This window comes from Pipistrellus kuhlii, unplaced genomic scaffold (genome assembly GCF_014108245.1).
Source record: "Pipistrellus kuhlii isolate mPipKuh1 unplaced genomic scaffold, mPipKuh1.p scaffold_m20_p_3, whole genome shotgun sequence".
Classification (NCBI taxonomy): Eukaryota; Metazoa; Chordata; class Mammalia; order Chiroptera; family Vespertilionidae; genus Pipistrellus; species Pipistrellus kuhlii.
This window is the reverse complement of record NW_023425529.1, coordinates 6,947,932-6,970,153: the sequence shown is the minus strand read 5'-3', so window position 1 is coordinate 6,970,153 and position 22,222 is coordinate 6,947,932. Positions and strand designations below refer to the sequence as shown.

General features: G+C 46.0%; 1 protein-coding gene across 2 annotated transcripts in view; it reads left to right on the top strand.

Moving 5' to 3' along the window:
• Window positions 1-22,222, top strand: part of RFX4 (regulatory factor X4) — a 118,391-nt gene that overhangs the window by 73,135 nt on the left and 23,034 nt on the right. For both annotated transcript variants that reach the window (XM_036458231.2, XM_036458232.2), the window contains exons 9-13: window positions 6,318-6,418; window positions 8,373-8,431; window positions 11,877-12,021; window positions 13,873-13,967; window positions 14,309-14,426. In XM_036458231.2, the coding sequence (XP_036314124.1) occupies window positions 6,318-6,418; window positions 8,373-8,431; window positions 11,877-12,021; window positions 13,873-13,967; window positions 14,309-14,426 (518 nt within the window). The remainder of the gene's footprint in view (window positions 1-6,317; window positions 6,419-8,372; window positions 8,432-11,876; window positions 12,022-13,872; window positions 13,968-14,308; window positions 14,427-22,222) is intronic.

Below are 22,222 nucleotides of genomic sequence, written 5' to 3'. Positions count from 1 at the left end.
TGGTGAGGTATGTTCCTTCTATATCCACTTTGTTGAGAGTTCTTATCATGGATATTGAGTTTTTCAAATGCTTTTTCTTCATCTACTCAAGTCATCATGTGATTTTTATCCCTCGTTTTGTTGATGTGGCATATCATGTTGATTTATATGGAGGTATTGAGCCCCATCCTTGCATCCCTGGCACTTGCATCCATGGGATATGATTCTTTTAGTGTACTCTTGAATTTAGTGGGCTAATTGGCTGTGAGAAATTTTGCATCATGCTCATCAGGAATATTGGCCTATAATTTTCCTTTTTTGTAGTGTCTTTGTCTATTTTAGGTATCAGAGTAATGTTGGCCTTGTAGAATGAGTTTGGAAGCATTCCTTTGTTTTCAGTTTTTTGGAATAGTTAGAAAGGGATAGGTATTAATTTTGCTTTAAATGTTTGGTAGGATTCGCCTGTGAAGCCATCTGGTTCTGGGGCTTTTGTTTTATTTAGTTCCTTCCTTCTAACTTTGGGCTTTATTTGTTCTTTTTCATATTTCTTTAGGCACAATCATGGTTATTTTAAATTCCCTGTTTGATAGTCTGGTCCCATAGATTGCTTTATCTCATGGAAGTGCATTCTTCTTAATTTCTTGTGTATCTTACAATTTTATATTGACTGCCAAACAGTTTGTGGAGCAGTAAAAACGGAGGTAAGTAGTATTTATGCCTGGAAATGAGCATGCCTTTTCTTCTCCTAGCTCTTAATGTGAGGAAGTGAGCCAGGTTATTCAGGAGTTCATTGGGGTTGGGTTTTACTGTTGCTATGGTTACCTTTCGTATCCCAGCAGATTTAAATTCTTTTGGAGTGCCTGTGTTTGGGTTGGAAGTTTGCTTGTTGAGTTTTTTCAATGTTACTGCTACATCCTCAGCATTAGGTCTCCTACAAGTGTACCACTACTACACTTGTTAGCCTGTTTGGGGATGGGATGAGGGTGGGGCTCTCTGTTATCCTGACTCAGTCGTAAGTAAGCCTGAGGTTTTGGCAGTCAATGTTGGGCATTTTCAGTGATTATATCCCACTCCAGAGATAAATCTCTAGTAGTTTGAGCCCTTGATGGTTTCTGCCAAGGTTAGAAAGCTTTTTCTTTTCATCCTCCCCTCCCCTGGCCACCTGCAGTGAGTCTCTCCCCGTGCCCAGGCCAACAGTATTCCCCACCCTCCCCTAGCCACTCTAGAGGCTTTTGTTATAGAGAGGATAGTCTGAGTGGGACCGCATGCTTCTCTACAGCACTGACTGCTCCCCTCTTCCAAGCTGCTCCTCAGAGGTGGGCTCTCCTCTCCTGCCCCAGTCAGGAGCATATGGCTGGGCCCATGGAGAAGACCTTGTGAATAAATGCGAATGCCTTCTGCCTCTGTGGCTCCCAGAGTTCCATGTACTCATACTACTTCACACACTCGGCCTTTGCCAATTTAAGCTGAGTTCTCCCTTGGCTGTGGATGTCCTGCTTGCCTCCCTCTAACATAGATGAGCCAGCTCCCAAGTCCTGTCTTTCCACAAATTCCAGGCTAGGTGGTTGTAGCCTCAGCTCTCTCTATCCGTTTTACTAAGAAGGGACCTCCTGCGGGATTACTACAAGTATTCACATCTTTATAAGAGAGCTTTATATGCTGCTAATACTGCTTACTAGGTGCTACACACAAGGCATTATAGTTTATTGTAAAGCAGTGCATGGGGTACAAACAAAATACCCCTGCTGCCGCCACTTCTAATTGTCTTATTTTTAAAAAATATATTTTATTGATTTTTTTTTACAGAGAGGAATAGAGAATTAGAAACATCGATGAGAGAGAATCATCGATCAGCTGCCTCTTGCACACCCCCTACTGAGGATGTGCCTGCAACCAAGGTACATGCCCTTGACCGGAATTGAACCTGGGACTTTTCAGTCTGCAGGCCAATGCTCTATCCACTGAGCCAAACTGGTTTCGGCTAATTGTCTTATTTTTATAGATGTGAAAGTTAAAGCTTAAGAGCTGAAATCACTTGTCCATCTTCATCTGCAAATAAATGAAACAGCCAGAACTCAATGTTCACTCATTCATTAAACAAATGTGTATGATTACTCTACTGTGCTAGGTCCTGGATGCAGCATTAAAGAAGATAAATGTGCACCCTGCCCTCACAGAGCTTACAGTCTGCCAGAGGAGACACTTCTTTAAAATTACATAGTTAATTACCAAAGTGACCTTTGGCTTATAAATCCAGTGCCTTTCCATTAAATCAAGAAGACAAAGTTTTTGAAAAGACCAGTGACTTTTCAGTTGTTTATATTCATTTGTCCCTCACTTCTCTGCATGCCTTCTGTGTGCCCGGCCCTGTGCCAGGCCAGGGGTGGACTGAGAATCTGGTCTAGCAGTTCTCACAGCCCTCCTGGCTCAGGCTGGGGCGCGGCTGCCAGACCACCCGCCCCTTCTTTAACTGCTCTGCAAAGCATATTGAAATATGCTTTCTGGTGAAGTAAGTGACAACATAATAGAGAGAACCATGAATCATGCACTCTTACGTGCAAGATAAATCATTCTCAAACTTGGGCCGTTCACCTCTGTGACCGCTCAAGGAGTGCTGGCACAGTGGCTGTTAAATAACCATTGGTCTAGCATAGGGGTGTCGAACTCAATCAGAGAAGGGGCCAAAATCTAAAATCCAGCCTAAATCGTGGGCCGAATGGTTTACTGAACAGTCATAAACTGTCATTGTGATGGAAACACAGCGGAGTGCAGTGATGACAGCGCGGTGCGGGCCACATTGCAAGGCCTGGCGGGACGGATTTGGCCCTCGGGCCTTGTGTTTGACACATGTGGTCTAGCAGATATAAGGAAACTTATTTGGGTGTAGGGGGTTGGGGATGGATGGTCAAGAGGGATAAGGTATCAGTGAAGCAAAGAAAAGACAATTTCTAAGCAATAGTCAGCCCTGTGGCCAAAAAGCAGCAGGAGGCCCTGGTCTGTGTGTGGGGGCGGGGGAGAGAACACGTGCGCACAAAGTGGGGATCCAGCATCTCAGGTGCGTGCACAATGTGGGTATTTCCATCACCTAGCCTGCAGCCAGGCCACACTGGGCTTAAATCTTGGCTCTTGCACTTATTGCTGCATCTCCTTGGCAAATAATGTAACTTCTCTGAGCCTCAAGTTTCTCACCTCCCTGCTGAGAATAACAATAGCACCTACTTGTTGGTGAAGGGTAAGTAAGAAAATACGTGTGAAGTGTTTAGTGCTTGTCACCTTGCACTCATTAAAAAGTGGCTGCTATTATCACCACTTTGCTGTTGTACCAGCATCACTGCTGGAGATCATTCTGGCAGTTTCAAGTGGGAGCTCAGATGCAGGGGAAGGGCAGAAGGTGTGGGAGCATCTGCAGGAAAGGGAGGGGAAGGAAAGGGATTATGCACCCCTGTGCTTGTGCCTGTGCCTAGCAGAGTGCCTGGCACACAGGACGTACTGAAAAAATGTTGAAGACTCAGTGAACCCACAGACCCGGGAAAACCAGCCTGGGGAGGGAGAGCCCAGGAGGGAGGCAGGATAAGTCAGCAGAGGAAAAAGTCAGGCTGCAGCCAGTGTACTGTGGGAGGAGATATGTTGAGAAGGGGTGTGGTCCCCATCCCCTGATGCTACCTACGGGAAGGAGGAGTGGGCAGGGAGGCATCTCTCAGACCAAGTGATGAGGGGAGGCTAGCTCCTTCTCTGGACCCCTGAGCAGGGCAGCCTGAAGACTGAAGTTACTCAAAGTCCCGCAGCCCCATGTCTGAGTCCCAAAGTAGAATCTTTTCCAGGCAGAACCCCCCTTGCCTTTCTTCAGCTTAAGCCAACCAATTGCACCAAGTGAAAGGCCCATCAGCAATCCTGCTGCTTACTTGCTCCTCCCAGACAAAGGCCACTCCCCACCCCAGCCGTGAGCAATCCTCCTGGGTAAGTGTCATGGACAGAGAATGGCAAGGCCCCGTCCCTGTCGGTCCAGTAGCTGCAGGAGGGTCACACTGGACACGTCTCTAGATTCTGACCTCTGTTAAGAGCAGCAAGTGTTTTTGAGATTTAACCTCAGAAGTCAGACCCAATGTGCTACCAACTGATACTGGTTTAGAAGCTTTGCTTTGTTGCAGGTGCAGGGCTTCGGGTCCACTCAGTCTTCAACATTGAGTCAGCACTTCCTCTGAGCCAGGCACGCTGCTAGGCACAGGCACAGGGGCGCATGGTCCCTTTCCTTTCAGGAAGACACACTTGACTTCCTTTTTTCCCTCACACACCCAGACCCACTCACCGGAAATCCTGTTGGCTCTGCCTTCAAAATGTTTTAATCTGATCATAGCGCATTATTTCCAGTGGTACCACCCTCGTCCTCCCTCTTGCCCGGACTCTTGCAGTAACTCCGCACAGATCTCCCTGTTCTGTCCTCACCCTCCTACACTTGATTTTCATCACAGAAGCCAAAAGGGTCTTTAAAACATATGGCAGAATTGAGAGTGTTGAGATAGTGGGAGATCTGGGAATCTGGGAAGGAAGGGAGCCAGACTGCTCTCTGGGGCAGCGGCTTTCCAGGCAGAGGGAGAGCGAGCAGCAAGTACAAAGGGCCTGGCAGGGGCCTGGAGACACAGAAAGGGGGCTAGTGCCCGTGGGAATCAGGTGAGCTGCGGGGAGGGGCTGAAATCAGAGGGAGAAAGGGGAGCATTTGGGTAGGGCCTCATGGGGAATACATCTGAACTCGGTGCACCGGGGGTTGGGAGCCATTAATCCATTTGTTTCACTGAACAAACATTTCTTACGTGTCTACTAAGTGCCTGGCACTCTGCCAGGTGCTGAGGCTACCATGGTGCACAGTCTAGTGGGAAAAAGTGGACGTTAATCAGACAGTCGCACAAGTTCGTGCATGATGACTAACTGTCACAGCAGCAGGACCGGTCCAGAGGAATCCTTGGCGGCTCTGGCCCAGAGAAGGGGCTTTCCTGTGGAAGTAACGCCTGGTCTGAGTTCGGATGGAGGAGAGGGATGAAAGGTTGCCAAGGGCACAGGCCCTGAGGTGGCAAAGACTGGGCAGAGGCCCGTGGGGCTGAAATGTGGATGAGGGGAGGAACCGCACAGTGAGGCTCTTTGGTCCCTTGAGTGTGGCTTTTCCACAAAATACCACACATGGGCTTGCACGTACAGTGCGATTGAAACTTCGAGGCCCATGCGCAGAAGTTGGTTTTCGGCCCGGGCGAGTCTATTTTGAAAAAGTTGTTCTAACACTGAGCCACACTCAAGGGGCCAAAGAGCAGCATGTGGTTCGCGAGCCATGGCTTGCTGACCACTGAGATAGGAGATTGGCTCTTTGATCCTGTCCAGAAATAGGAGGGGATGAGACCTGCTGGTAGAGAGAGGGAAGTGGGTAGGTGCATTGGAGGTGTGAGAGTCTTGAGAGAAGGTAGGACTTGATCATTGAAAAGGAAAGAACATATGAGCAGAAAGACACATTAGGACTGCCCGGTGAAGAGGAGGTTGGTGATCATGGTAGGATAGGAGAGTCTGTGGGAGACTGAACAGGGTAGTATTGATGGAAGGCAGGGATGGTTGGATGTCAGTGTGGGAAGAGGTCCCTGTGGCCCGAATGACTAAGGAGCACTACATGGAGGACACTGGAGTTGGGGCTATGAGTAGGTGGGATCCCGAAAATGGTGCTCCATGTCTTTTTCAACTCCAAATTCCCATCTTACATTATAATCGACTGCTGCCCCCTCCCCACTGACCTTTCACTCCTCCAGCCCCCTCACACCTCCTGCTCCAAAACAATCCTTGACTTTACAATTCTGATATGAGTTCAAGGTCCATGTCAGAATTGTTTGCAAGTTAAAAATACGCTGTTGCTTCCCAGTCCTTTTCAAGCAGCAAGCAGTTCGGTAAGCCTGGGCCCATATGGGTGGGTAGGCGTGGCCATTTGCTTCCAGGGTTCCTGTCCAACTGGGGGTGCTGGGACAAGTTGGGCAGCATGAGGAGGAGGGGCCAATTGCAAATCGGTGCTTAGAGGCCCACTGTCTTCACCCCTTACACCAGGCTCTACAGAAACACGGAGGATGTTTTGCTCACAGAAAGTTCTATGGGCTGCCCAGCCTTGCACTGTGCCTGCCAGGTCTCCCCACCCACCAGCACTGGCACAGAGCACATTCTGCTCATGCCCTTCTCAGACTCACCAGTTTGCAGAGCTGGGGCTGACAGCCTCGCCTCTCGGGTTACTGCTATGAGTGGCACCTATTGGTTGCACTCTTGTGGAAGGTCTGGGCACACATGAGGCACTTAAAGTGTATCCTTTCTCTTCCTAGCTTAACTCAGGTGATCCGGAAGTTTGCCAAGCAGCTGGATGAGTGGCTAAAAGTGGCTCTTCATGACCTTCCAGAGAACCTGCGAAACATCAAGTTTGAATGTAAGTGCCAAGTTTGGGAGTGGAGGGGTAGGGGGAAACAGTTTTGTGCCAAACATCTTACATAAAGTAATAACAACAATAGCTACCATTTACTGTGTGTTACTACAAAGCACCAAGTAGTATGCTTAGCACTTTCTCCATTAACTTGTTTAATCCTCACAAAATGTGAATTACTGGAGGTACACCTGCTTTCATGGAAAAGGGAACAGGCTTAGGGAGGTAGTAAGTAGCAGAGGCAGGATTGAAACGCCAGAGTTTCTGCTCATCATCTCCATGCTCCTTCTCTCACCTATCCTTATGCCACCACTATGGTGTAGGACACAGTGTTGCTGTTCACAGATGGGGCTTCAAGACGCAGTGAAAGGTCTCCAAAGCCACATAGCCATTCACTAGGGGCCCTGAGTCCAACTCTCGTCTGTCCAACTCTCGTCTGTCCAACCCCCAGGCCCAGAGATTCCACTGAGCTCCTGCCCACAAATGGAACTGGTCGCAGGAGACAGAAAACAGCGTGAGTCTCACATATTTAATGTCCTGCCTAATGAGCAAGCCAAATTAATATTTCTCATAAGGGGCTAGGACTGCGAATCTTCTCTCTGCTGAGCGGCACCCTCACTCTCCAGAGTTGTTTTTGCCTGAGGAAACTGGTCCAATTTCTGTCTCGATGTGTGTGTACTAGTGGAAAGACTCACTATTAAACAAAGACGAACCGATTTCAAGCAAATCAAAGTTCTAAGATATATGTTTCTTAAAACCCCATTTGAATACAGCCGCCTTTCTTGCCCTAAATCGGTGCCCCCAGTAAAATGAAGGAGATCAAATTACCTCTCTCCGCAGGCGGAGGGGCCCTTTCAGCGGCTCTGAGGCCGCCTGCGGTGCCCATCACCTACTGATAAAGCCCACTTTATTTCACGGCTCTCAGTTCTTTTCTTTCCTCCAGCACTAAATTCCACATCACAAAGTTAAAGAAAAAGTAATTAAGGAGAAGGATTAACGATTGATCAGCCTGGAAAATTAGAAGTTCTTCTGTCCCCCTTCTCCCCGCCCCCATGCCTTATTTTTCAAACCAAGCTGGCTCCAAGTCCAAATTACAATAATCCCAGACCTCTTCTGATTGCTTCTTGACCAGTTCAGAAATTAATGAGAAGAATGCCCGTGCCGTTTTAATTTTGCTGACAAAACAAACCTGTTGAACGTTGGGACCTTCTACCTGTGGGTGCCTGAGGACACCCACTCTTCTCAGGGAGACTTGGGGTGCACCTTGAAAATGGGCAAGGAGTGGAAACACACACCACTCCAAATGATTGTAAGAATGAAGACCCGGGGCAGGCACAAGGCTTGTCTGCTTCAGAATTCACAGAACAGGACCAGACTACTTCACATCGTCAGCCCACTGTGTCACCATAGGAAACAGAGCCATCAGAACACGCAATGCATCATGGAGCTCATTCTCTAAAAGGGACAGATGACGAATGCAAAGCCATGTTCAAGGAGCAGCTTGGGGTTCCATCACCAGAGCCCCCCTAGCAGCTCACACCCCGAGGCTCATTCAGGGCTTCCTATTAGACAGACTGCATTGTAAAGGACCTTCTTCAAAGCTCCCACTTGATTCTTGCAATTATTTATGGGGAGTAGGGATTGAGCCTGCAATTAGCTAAATGAAAGACAAGTAAATAATTGCTTTTACTCACGGTTGATTGACACCACGATTTCTCACACCTGCTAGTGTGACTTTGAAACATATGTCCCAAATATCGCCATTTTAGGAAATAGTTGTCCAAATGGGAAAACAAAATCTCAAACCCTGGGTTTTGCCAATGGGCTTCTAAAATGAGTTGGACAGTGAGACAACTTTAGGTAAATAATGAAATTACTTTTTGAAATCTGCCCCTGGAAAGTTTGAAGCAGGACCATAAAGCCTGCAAATATTTCAAACTACCTGTTATTCTTCTTTCAGTGTCCAGAAGGTTTTCCCAAATTCTGAGACGGCAGACATCACTAAATCATCTCTGCCAGGTATGTGTCCTGTGCTGTGTTCTAACTTCTGCTAAGTCATTACAAATAAGGGCAAATCCATAGACCAGCCGCCAATGGGATGTCGGGTGTAGCTGTTACCTTTAATTTCTACAGAAAAGGAATAAAAACATTAGCCAATCACTAAATAGCTTCAACTAACAAAATAATTTCTGACAGTAGTTGTCCCTTAACCTGTTCTAGGCTCTCAGGTTTGTTTCCCTTCTGTAAATTGGGGTTTCTCTGACACTGTTGACATTTTCAGCTGGATAATTCTTTGCTGTGAGAAGTTGTTTTGTGCATTGTAGGTATTTAGTAGCACTCCTGCCTTCTACCCACCTGATGCCAGCCAGTAGCACCCCCTCCCCAGCCCCAAGTCCTGGATGTGACAATCAGGAATGTCCCACGACCCTGGTGGTGAGCCACTGAAATGAGTGATTCAAACAGATATGGAGGATGACTTATTTGTTTTTGTGTCACCCAAAAGAGTTCAAAGCCATGAGGCGTGTTAAATATTTAGCCAATTTTATTTATTCTTCTGGATTTCTGTTCTTTGGAGCATAAAAGTGACATATGCTTACCATTTACAAAGTTTAAAACTAGCAAAAGTGTAGCACAGTAAAAAATGGAAGATTCTACTGTAACTCCATCCTTATAACTGAATGGCAAATAGCTTTTGCATTTCTATTAATCCTGCACCTTAAGGAAGGGACTGTAAGTTGGCCTGTTATCATTCATTAACACATCAATTATTAATTATTAGTTATTAGTTAATTATTGATTAACACGTAAAATAATTAACATAAAAGCAGAGGGAACAAGCTGGTAGCTGCAGGTCAAATCAGCTCTCAGATGTGTGGGGTTATTTTTGTTCGATTTGCATGTATTCAAAGGCATTTTATTACTCAGCCACCAATTATTGAAACTTGTAGATGACAGCTGAACATCCAAATTTTCTGTAGAAAAAAATGTTAAAACCCTCACACTACACCTCCCCAGGGCAGTGGTCAGCTGGGTGGGCTGAGGGCCTCTCCAGCGGCACTGTCCTCATCTCCCCACTTCTCATGACACTCATGTGTCGCCTGCCTACCTGCTTTCTGTGTTTGGGTTTGCAGTCCCTCCCTTATAGGGCTGGTTCTGGGTTGAAGGTCAAGGTGGGAGGGAGACTTTCTAGTTAGAGTGCCTGAGGCAGGCTCCAGGCTGGGAACCAGAATGTGTAAAACTGCACCCACACACCTCACTTTTCCTGCTCCGCCCCTGGCATAAACAGCACAGGGAGGGATTTGGAGACCAGAAGGAAACCCTTCCATGTTCCTGTAGGCAGGTACAGAGGCCATACTGGGCATTGTTCTGGGACATGGCAGAGCCTGACAGATGAATGAAAATAATATTGGCAAATGAAAGAGACACTGCCATGTTTCCCAGGAATCATGCCTCGGGTAATGTCAGGGAACTAGACATGGTCTTGGTGCATACCTCGGGGTTCAAAAAGTTTAGGAAAGCCTTTGGCCCTTTCTACAGCACAGGTAGGTAAAAGCATGTACACATATATGTAAGGGTGCGTGTGCACATGCACACACACACACATACACACTTCCTCTCTACTTTCCACACTGACATATGTAATTTAATCAGCAAATGTTACCTTTCCACCTCACTGGACAGCTATCAAGGACTGGGGTTGCTGCTAAGAACATTTCATGGAACGTCTTAGATCCCAACGGGCTTTCCTAAACACACACAGCAAGTCAGACTACACAGCACCCAACCAAAATCATCACCCTCCTCGAGTTCTTACACCTGAAGTTCTAAATATCTAGACCCTTTTGGATACACTAAGCAAGCAAATTGGCATTCATATCTCAACTGTTCACTCCACAGAATCTTTCTGAGTGCCTGTTATGTGCCAGGCATTATGTATGCTCAGAGATATTTGCCCTCAGCAGAAAAAAAAAAGTAAATGAAAGAATAATGAAAGTGGTTAAGTGTATGAAGGAAACATCATAGAAAGAGAGAATGATGGGGCATTGAGGTTCTCCTTAGATATAGTGATGAGAGAAAGCCTCTCCATGAGTGACATCTAAGTTGGAGTGTACGCAATGGAAGGGTTGCTGGGACGGGCAGGGTGAGAGAAGAAAGTTCCAGAAATAACAGACCCTGTGCAAAGGCCCTGAGGTGTCATGGCAATCGAGAACCTGAATAACAGTCGCCTCTTCCATTGAGCTCTTACTCCTTAAGCTATGTCCTCTTCAAACATAACCTTAATAAATCCTGACAGCACTCCTCCATGAGAGGCAGGCCCTGTGACACATCCATTTTATAGACCAGGAAACTGAGGTTGTTCCACGTGCCTGCCCCAAGTCCCTCAGCTGGTCAGCAGAGTGGCCAGGATTTGAACTAAGTATACTGTATTTGAATTCGGAATTCCAGACCTTCACATTTGGTTGTTTTCATTACCGTTAGAGCCTGACCCAGGTCACATACTCATATATTCAGGCCTCTGTGACCTTCAGAGTTCTACAATGATCTAAGCGAGGTTATACTTGAGTTCAGACAGTCTGGGTGTAAAGATTATTGTCGGTCTTTACCCCTGTCTGGAAATTCACAAGCATTAGGAAACATAATGTCCATGTGTATTTGAAAATTTCCCGCCCCCCCCATTTTACCAAAGACTCCTTTGAAAACACGCAAGTAAAGGAAATGATTCTGGAAATGTTTTTCTTTGCTTTTATCAATATTGTTCCCACTTGGTGGTTCCAAGTATTAGAGATCCAAGTGTTGTTTCAACTTGCAGATTTAAGTTCTACCAATGAGGGTTTGCTGAGATAGCTACACACACACACACACACACACACACACACACACACACACAAATTACCGAGTCTTAAGGTCTAATTTCCCTTTTACTCCATCTTAATTATATTTGTTTTAATCATTACAGTTACATGAAAAACAGAAAGCTAGACTGCAAACTGTGTCAGAATGCACTCACATGTAAACTACACACTGAAAGGTTCCTGGGTCAAGGCTGTGGTGGGCCCAGGCAGCAGGACCATTCCTGGTCCGGGACTGGCACTTCTTGGGCTCAGGAGACATAGAGGTCATTCAGCACAGAACTCCTGTCCCGCAGGCTTGCATCAGAGAGCTGGCAGGTCTTTGGACCCCGTCAGGGGTCAGGACCAAGGGGCTGGGAACAGCATGGTTGGGTCTGGCCTAGGCCACCATAAAGTTGTCATTTAGAGAAAGGGAGATCGAGAGCCTCAGAGAAAAAGGATATGGATCTTGAGTTATGGACTCACCTACGTATTTGTTAAAACTATTTTCCTGAATTTCAAAGTAGTTTGCAAAATACCCGTGGCAGATTCATTTAAAAGGCTTAAAGGCAATAAAGTGAAGGGGTTCTCCCGTGACAACCCTGAGCTAAGGAGCTGGCTGGATTGGATTACAGGCCTCTCGAACGGTGATCCACAGCACGGACATCACATTCCAGATGCTGGAAGACTGGAGGAACGTGGACCTCAACAGCATCACCAAGCAAACCCTGTACACCATGGAGGACTCCCATGAGGAGCACCGCAAACTCATCATCCAGCGTAAGATGGGCTACAGGCTTATGTCATTTTGTGCGTTTCTTTTTAAAAAGAGAAAGTATCTTGGGAGATAGTCGTGCCTGGGAATGCTGTGTTTATTTTAAATTAAAAAGTGCACACTGGGACTTGAGTGTGCTAGTGGGAATTAGTAAGTGCTGCTCTGGTAAGAGCATGGGTTTGGGGTACCCAACAGACTTTGATTCAACCCCGGCTCTTGTGCACGATGACTTGGCTTCTGAATCTGTAAATTGGGGTAATGCAAAGGGATTAAAGGGGACAATGTGTGTCCTGTGCCTGGTGCACAGTGTAGTGCTGATAGATGAGGTGGTTAGAGGGCAAAAACTAGAGCCAGGCCGTGTTTTAAACTTGCCTCTGCCATTCACTATCTCTGAAACCTTGGGAAAGTTACGTATTCTATAGTGCCCTCATCTCCTCATTGTAATCAGTACCTAACTCCTTGGGTTGCTCATTCATTCATATTCAGCAAACACTTGAGCGCAAAAGGCACTTGAGCAATTGCTACATACCACTTACTGTTCTAGGCTCTGATATTCACTTTCTAGGGATGGTCTAATGTTAAACGTGTCCACATACAGCACTTAGAGGAGTGCCTGGCACGTGGCAAGCACTGGATAATCGTTAGCAGTTAGCACTCACTTCCACCACCAGTCGCTCAGATGCACAGAGAGGGATGAAGGGAAAAAAAACAACCAACAAGGAGCTCAAAGACCTGGTTCCAGTCCCTGCTCTGTCCCTAACTTGCCCTCTAACTTCAAGTAAATCATGTCACCTCATTAAGACCTAGCTTCCTCGTCTGTAAAAAGAGATGGGTCAACCAATCGGACTTTTAAAGCCCCTTCTCATTCTGTAATGCTAGGACCTTCTGGTAGTCCTGGAAGCTGACCTCATTGGTGGCTATCAACTAAGTAAAGTGGGACAACCAGCCATTCCAGAGAAATGGGGAACTAAAGCCACTCAGACAAGTGAAAACTACAGATGTCTGTGGATCTTGAATTGTGGTTTGATTTACACACACACACACACACACACAAGTCATAAAAAGATGTTTCAGCTCAGAGACCACCGCAGAGATGGTTCTATTTTCTCAGTGCTCCACTGCTTGCAAAGTACTTCCCAATCCATGATCTGACTTGTAGCTGAAGCCAAGGGGAAATGGTACGATTATCCACCTTTTCCTAATGCAGAATTGAGGGGACAGCAATTGCTTCCTTCAATCCAAAAATATTTATCAAGCATCTACTATTTAGGTAGCAGAAGCTGGTCAGGCTACTGCCCATTATAGTTGTGGTTTAAAAACATTTGAATGATCAAATGTGCCCTATCACGGGGCAGAGAGCAAGAAAGCAACAGCGCTGCTGTCCACTTGGGCCAGCCAGCACCCAGGGGTAACAGCTGCATCACAGGTCATGCACCAGCTAACAAAAACAGTGGACAAAAATGCACACATGCACACACACACCACATCACAGGATTATGAGTGATATACTGAAGGCAAAATACAGAAAAATGCTGTGGATGTATAGAGGGACATGGTCAGTGCTGGTAAAGGGCACAGAGTGGGTAGAAAGGATTTCAAGGAGGGGCATGTCCAAGTATAGGGAAGTGCCTGAGAAAAGTAGGACTGGGGGAATGGCAAGGATGATGGGGTGGCCGGGTAAATCGCTCACAGGCCTGGGGATGAGCCGGGAAGGATAAGTTGGGGCATATTTTCCAAAGCCTTGAATGCCCTGTTAAGACTGGGATTTTCATTTCTTCAGTTTTATGCCTTTGTTGTTCTTAAGATGCATCTCTGCTTAAACCCAGTGTGGTGATGTGGGGCTCTCTGTTTGATAGTGTACCAAGAGTTCGACCACCTGCTGGAGGAGCAGTCCCCCATTGAGTCCTACATCGAATGGCTGGACACCATGGTGGACCGATGTGTTGTGAAGGTTGGTAGACAGGAGAGTGAGGTGCAGCCCATCACTCGCCTTTGTGACACGTGGGTAGTTCAGAGCCCTGCAGCGAGCCACCTGGAGGTTCCTCAGCAGCCACAGGGCCCCCGGTCTCCCTCCTCTGCTTCAGCCAGGCCAGCACCTGTTATGCACATTGGGCCTTGGTGAGAGAGCTCATTCTTTTACAAGTATCTTTGCTGATAGAAACAAAAAGTTGAAAACCATTGCTCCATACTTTGAACTTGGAGACCTTACATGAGCCTTCCCTGTCAGTTTCTAAAGACAGTGCTAAATAGAGGGTCAAGTCCATCATGTAAAAGTCACTCACTCTCTCGTAGGTGGCCGCCAAGAGACAAGGGTCCCTGAGGAAAGTGGCCCAGCAGTTCCTCCTGATGTGGTCCTGCTTCGGCACCAGGGTGATCCGGGACATGACCTTGCACAGTGCCCCCAGCTTTGGTAAGGCCCCAGCACTCTCCGCCGCCAAACACTGGTTTCTCTGGGCTCTGGTCACCTCTTGGAGTCAGCCACAGTGTGACTGGCTGTCTCTGAGGCCACAAGGACATTGCCCTGGAATGTACCTGTTCTGGGGGACACCTTTTTCTTAGAGCTTTTAGGGAGAAAGGCGAATTGTGAGTAGTCAAGGTGAAGAGAGCAAATCTGAAAGTGGGAGGCTGGCACAGACAGTATCTGAGTTTAGAGAGGAATGGAGGGCAGTGGCTGGGCTCCCTGTTTGCCAGATGTGCCTACATTGTGCTTCCACAGGGCGACATTGCAGGGTTCCACCGTGTGCGCTTCCCAAGCCAGCCCGTGAGGAAACCCGGAGTTTAAGCATTTTCAGGGGCTTGATTGGCACTCCAGCGATGGGTAGACTGTCTAATTCCTAGACGAGGACTTCCCATTCATTTCCTTTTATCTTACCCTTCGGGTACTCCTCACTTCAGGAAACATCCCTACTCCCAGTCCTCAGCTACTTTTTTCTGGGGGGGGTGTGTGTGTGTGTGTGTTTGAAATCTGCCCTGGAGTGTTTATAACAGCCTCTTCAGGCAGAAGCCCAACCACCACTGGGGGGTGGGTGCTGTGCTTCTTTGTGGGACCCCATTTTCTCTTTTCCCTCGGAAAGAGTGGAATATACATTGAGTCCAGGTCATCATTAGCAAAGTGAGGTGGGGCGTTAGGGCATTATCAGACATTGGAAATCTCAAAACTTTGGCCTCAATTTTCTAGGCATTTCAGCAAAGGGCTGTTGGTAAATTTTTTGGGTAATTGCTTCAGCTCTCTATTTTACTTTGCAAGTAGCAATGTGGTTTCATTTCTCATAATCTCCAATTAAGCCAATCAGCTCTGGGGTTTGCTCAGGGTTTAATTTGACAAGTTTGCATCCAGCTTTTTATGGTCTTGTCACTGTTTTCCAGTTGCGCTATACAACCAAGTGGCTATGTGGTGAAACAAAGAAGGCGCTCTTTTTTCTAAACAGCTCCGTCCATGAAAGACTGTGTTTACCCAATTGGAGAGGCGTTTGTGGTGGGTTTCTTTCATCTCCTCCTCGGGAGGGTCTCCGGCCCTCCTGCACCCATTCGCTCTGGGCTGTGTGTGCAGGGGCGCCGGTGGCTGTGACCTGGGCAGGGCCATCAGGCATGGCGTTTGATGGCTTCCAGTTCAGCGCAGTTAGTGTTAGCACATGTTACCTCTGGCTCTGGGAAAATCACCCGTGCAGAACTGCTTTCAGTTAAGCAGGTGGTTGGAAAATACTTGAGATTTTTTTCATTGTTTCAGAATCAAAGAATCAACAATATCACACACATATACACATCCACATAGCATGCCTCTTTTCCTTGCTTTATCTTTTATTCTTCAATTTGCTGCTGCTTAAACTGACTATGTATGTTATCAAGTACCCTTCTTTATTATTTATTTATTTATTAAATATATTTTATTGATTTTTTACAGAGAGGAAGGGAGAGAGATAGAGAGCCAGAAACGTCGATGAGAGAGAAACATCGACCAGCCGCCTCCTGCACACCCCCCACGGGGGATGTGCCCGCAACCAACATACATGCCCTTGACCGGAATTGAACTCGGCCGGGACCTTTGAGTCTGCAGACCGACGCTCTACCACTGAGCCAAACCGGTTTCAGCTCAAGTACCCTTCTTTAGACAGGGAAAGTAATTCACTTTACACTATCCGTTGAAATTCATTTGTTTTTACTAAGTTCACAGTCAATGTGATAAAGGCAGTTTGGACAGTAGAACAATTAGGTTTTTATGAATGAGTTGAATTCATGGCTAAAAAATATTGTTCCTTAAAATGTGTTTATTTCTTTTTGAAGAACACACAATTTTAGGATATATTGGCAACTCAGGCAAATGGCAAAAACGGTCACAAATCTTTTAGAAAATGAAAGAAAGAGATAGTAACTCAATATCACTTTTGCAATATCTTTTGACCCTAAACAAGATTGAAATACCTGCTTCCAAGGCCATTTCGCAAACTATCTGAAACGGTCCCGCTCCTCGGACTCATTGTGGAGTTTTGCGCTTGGGGTGACATGCAAGTTGAAAGAATTTGTGGCCAACAAAAGCCCAGCTCCCCCTTTCTCCCGTGTATGTCAAAGACACAGTTGGTGGTTGTATTTGGGTCATGTGTCCCCTGTATAAAAATAGCTAATTAGGAAAAAGAGCCCTCTGTTCCCTGGCCCCACCCCCAGCCCCGGGGCCAGCTCCATCTATCTGATAGCCCCACGCGCTCCTGTTGCGGTGAGTGTGCGAGGTTGTGTGCCAGGTAGCAGGCTGCCCAGCACAGGGATCATGTGGAATCTGACAGTCAATCCACGGGCCCCTCACCTCTTCCCAGAACAGTCTCTTTCAAAGGTGGTTGACTCCTTTCTTCTCCTTAATTCCTTCTCACTCTTTTCTCCCCAATTCCTTTTCATTGAGAAAGCCTATGAACTAAAGTAGCTGTGAACTAAAGTGGCCAGACTTTCTTTCTTGCAGCCAGCAGCAGTTTCTAGCCAAGTTAGTTGCACAGGTAGGCTAGCAGGCAATGAGCTCTGAGTCGTTGCAGAGCTGAGGAAGTGAGATTTAAAAAAACAAAACAGCCAACCATATCTTCAGGTGCCTGCTCTGACTTCAGTTTTTAGGATACATGGGTCTCAGTCGGCACAGGTTCACTCTGGGCTTTCACCAGCTGTCCCTGATCTCACGGAGACATTGGGAAGGCCACTTGAGTTCCAGAAGTACTCGGCACAACACGGCTTGAAATCAGCCTGGGTTTGATGGCTAAGAAGCAGCATCACACATCATCCCCCAGGTTTTCTGCTCGCTTCAAAGTTCACTCACTTGGCGGGCAGGGCCGGGAGGCCACATGAGAATGGTTCTGTAAGGGATGGGCTGCCAGACCAGTGGTCACGCCGAGCCTTCCAATGGCTGCGCTGTGTGTGGAAGTCCTGGCCTACCTCTTTTCCCCAGAACCTGCTAAATTACAGAATCTTGATGTTGGGGGTGTCACTCAGGCCTCCACTGAGCACTAGGAGGCAGGAATCCCTTCCCCCATATGCAGGAGAAGGAAACGGGATCCAGAGACGAGGGAACTTGCCCACGGGCACACAGCAAGTTGAGTGGCGCTCCCCTGGCATCTCTTGCTATGATGGATCTTGTGTTCTCTCTGCTAAGCAACACTGCCACTTGCCTCTTTTAACTTTCTCTAGTGATATGCTACTATAGGGGTGTCGAACTCAATCAGAGAAGGGGCCAAAATCTAAAATCCAGCCTAAATCGCGTGCCGAATGGTTTACTGAACAGTCATAAACTGTCATTGTGATGGAAACGCAGCGGAGTGCAGTGATGACAGTGGGGTGCGGGCCACATTGCAAGGCCTGGCGGGACGGATTTGGCCTGCGGGCCTTGTGTTTGACACGTGTTAAAAACAAAGTAACATTTGTTGAGGGCCTCATATACATGACCCCTGATATTGGGCGTTTTCTGACTTAATTCTCATAACACCTGTGAGGTCCCTTATTCCTGCCCTCGATGTGACAGATGAGGAACCTGAACTAGAACATGCAGCAAAGGCAGGACAATGATGATCATGGTAACAAGTGCTTTAGGAAGCACATACTACCCTTGATGCTCATGTTAACTGTACCTTTTTACAGAGGGGAAAGAGAGCTTGCAGACTTTCTTGCCCAAGATGAATGTGGTGGGGCTCTGTTACACAATCAAATCTGCCCGACCACAAAACCTACACTTTTCAAATGACCACAGTTAAGACAAATACCCTAGGCTCAGATGCATGTATAAAAAGACTAAACAAATGTATTTAATCCTCAGTGTTTTTTTTAAAGCTATGTGAGAGAGAGGTAGGGAGAGAGAGAAACATTGATAAAAGAGAAACATCATTGATTGGCTGCCTTATGCACGTCCCCCACCAGGGACCTAGCCCACCACCTGGGTATGTGCCCTGACTGGGAATTGAACTGGTGACCTCTTGTTTCCTGGGTCAATGCTCAATCATGGAGCCACTTCAGCCAGGCTACGAGTATTCATTTTTATTTTTTATAGTATTTATTCCTTTTGAGAGAGAGGAAGGGAGAGGGGGAGAAAGATAAAAACATGGATGTGAGAGAGAAACATTGGTCTGCTGCCTCCAGACTTATTGTCTAGACTTATTTCATTTTGGATCGAGCCCACAACCTGAGCATGTGCCCTGACAGAGATTCAAACTGGCAACCTTTCAAGTGCACAAAACCACACTCAAGCAACCATGCCACACTGGCCATGGCCTAGTAATCTTAATGAATGATTTCTGCTTACTGAGGACACTGGCTTTTGTGGAGTCAGGGACTATTGAGCTTTAAGCTTCTGTTCCACTTGGAGCACTTAGCACAATAGTAGGCAGGTAGCAGTAGCTCCACAAACTCGTATTGTTTGAAAGATGATAGAAAATTATCAAACTGTCTGGGTAACAAATGAGAGCCATTAAGGAAGAGAGCTTGAAGCCCCAAATGAACACTTCCCTGGAGAGCTGATGACCAAGTCTAGCTCTGATGTTTTCTAGCGGAGTGGTCCTAGGCAAATTTCTTCTCCTCAGATCTTTGTCTCCTTGTCTTATAAAAGTAGGAGGGCTGTTTCTTTCCATCCTATTGACTTAGAGCAACATCTTAGCAAATATTTCTTCATTTTGGAAATGGTTTCATTTTAAGCATTTGATGCTACCTTTTGACTTCTTTGACTCTGTGAACAGGAGAGTAATAGAATCTTAGAACATTAGAAACAAAAGGGACCTTAGTGATGATAACAATAGTTAGCATTTATTAAGCATCTAGTGCAGTGGTTCTCAACTCTTCTAATGCCACTACCCTTTAATACAGTTCCTCCTATTGTGGTGACCCCCCCCCCAACCATAAAATTATTTTCATTGCTACTTCATAACTGTAATTTTGCTACTGTTATGAATCGTAATGTAAATATCTGTGTTTTCAATGGTCTTAGGCAACCCTGCTAGCAGTTCTCAACCTGTCACAACCCAAAGGTTGGGAACCGCTGCTGTAGAGCCTGACACCATCAGAGATTTTCCTCTATAGCTTTCTTAAGCCAAAATAATTTATCTGAGATGAATGAGGTGGGGTTGGGGGTGTGGATATGTAGAAGCCAGGTATCACTAAGGAGAAAATTGATAAATTCCACCAAAGAGGAGTTATCCCAAAGTCCCCAACTGGCCCCATCACTTTCTTCTGAGAGTTGAAAGGGCGTATAGCTCACAACTCAAATGGCCCTTCCAGAGACCGAGTCCTTTATGCCATCTGGGTCTTACTGCTATGAGGAGATGGACTAGGTGATCTGTAGGGGAATTGGAGCAGATTTCAGAGCTAGTCCAAACAGGCAAATCCCTCCTGGATTACTGATGGGAGACTCATTTCCTCACCTGTAACAGATGATAATATAATACCACCCATCTCACAGTTTGTTGTAAAGCTGAGACCTGTGTTAATTACTTAGCATAGTCTCGGCAGAGTAAGCACTCAGTATAAGGTAAGTGTGAAGATGATGACAGCAGTGATGATAATGATAATGGTGGTTGTGTCGACAACAGAATCATAAGAGAAATAAAGCCAGGAGGCCTCTAAATAAGTAAGCTAGATCTTCTGGATAGTCTAATAATCAAATTGACATGAGTCAGATTAAGAGGAGAAAAATAACAAAATGCAATTATGTATGTACAAACAGGGTTCCATACGAATATGAGACACAAGGACAAATCAGGAGAAGGGAGGCTGTGGTTTGGAACTTCACAGGGCTGGAAGGCAATTCATATGGAATTGAAATAGCAAATGTTTGGGAAAGAAGTTTGCTGAGCCATCTTTAACAAGAAGTGCCAGACTTATTTCATTTTGCATAATACCCTCCAGGTTCATCCATGTGTTGTACATAGTAAGATTTCATTTTAAAAAATATATATTTTATTGATTTTTACAGAGAGGAAAGGAGAGAGATAGAGAGCTAGAAATGTCGATGAGAGAGAAACATCGACCAGCTGCCTCTTGCACACCCCCTACTGGGGATGTGCCCGCAACCAATGTACATGCCCTTGACCGGAATCGAGCCTGGGACCTTTCAGTCCACAGGCTGACGCTCCACCACTGAGCCAAACCGATTTTGGCAGATTTCATTTTTTTTATGGCTGAGTATACATAACACAACTTTTTAATCTACTGATCTATTGGTGTGGAATCTAAATAACAAAATACATGAACAGACAAAACAGAAACAAACTCATAGATACAGAGAACAGACTGATAGTTGCCAGAGGGAAGGGGTGTTGGGGAGAGTGGGTAAAAAGGTGAAGGGATTAAGGAATACAAATTGGTAGTTAAAAATTAGTCATGGGGATGTAAAGTTCAGCCTAGGGAATATAGTCAATAATATTGTAATTATGTATGGTGCCAGGTGGTACTTGAGTTATCAGAGAAATCACTTTGTAAATTATATGTGACTAGAGGCACACTGCACAAAATTAGTGCACTTGTGAGGGGGAGGGTCACTCAGCCCAGATTGTGAGAAGGCGCAGGCCAGACCAAGGGACCTCACTGGTTTGGGGCTAGGGAGGGATTTGGGAGATTGGCCAGCCAGGGAAAGGACCGCAGGAGGGCTCCAGGGTGTGTCCAGCCTATCTCCTTAATGCTGATTCACCAGACTCCAGCAGCAAGCTAACCTACCAGTCAGAGCATCTGTCCCCTGGTAGTCAGTGCATATCATAGCAACTGGTCAAAAGGTCAACTTTCTGCCCCCTGGTGATCAGTGCATGCCATAGGGAGCGGTTGAGTGACTTTAGCATATCATTAGCATATTATGCTTTGATTGGTTGAATGGCTGACCAGACACTTAGCATATTAGGCATTTATTATATAGGATTGTCTAGCCAATATGCTGTACACCTGAAACTAATATAAAATAATATTGAAAGTCAACTGTAATTGAAAAATAAAATTTTAGCCCTAGCTGGTTTGGCTCAGTGGTTAGAGTGTTGGCCTGTGGACCAAAAGGTCCTGGGTCTGATTCTGGTCAAGGACACATACTTTGGTTGCAGCCTCCTAGGCCCTGACCCTGGTCGGAGGCAACCAATCAATGTGTTTCCCTTTGTCTTTCCCTCTCTCTTCCACTTTCCCTAAAAATCAATGGAAAAATATCCTTGGATGAGGATTAGTAATAATAATAATAATAATATAAATACATTTGTTTTAAATTGCTGGGAAGTGGGGGGGGGGGTGTTGGAGAACCACCACCAACAATTGGACACAGAAAGGACTTGGATCAAATGGGCCTTGCCAAGTTCTTTTTTGTCTATTAAAAACTAGTTCATTTTAAACTACAGTTATCTATGATGATATCTCCCTTCCTGGAGGTCCTCTAAGTTCTTTTAGGCAGTTGGAGGAGCGTCAAAGATTCTTAGATTGAGCAAGGAAAAGATTGCATTGCCACAAAGTGTAAACGCCACTCACCTATGCTGAGGAAGAGATTAGGTTGAGGATTCAGCAAAAAGAACAACCTCTGAGCCCTGGATGATTTGGCTCAGGGGATAGAGCATCAGCCTGTGGACTGAAGGGTCCTGGTTTGATTATGGTCAAGGGCACAAGCCCAGGTTGCAGGCTTGATCCTCAATAGGGGATATGCAGGAGGCAGCTGATAAATAATTCTCATCATTGATGTTTCTATCTCTCCCTCTCCCTTCCTCTCTGAAATCAATAAATATGTATATA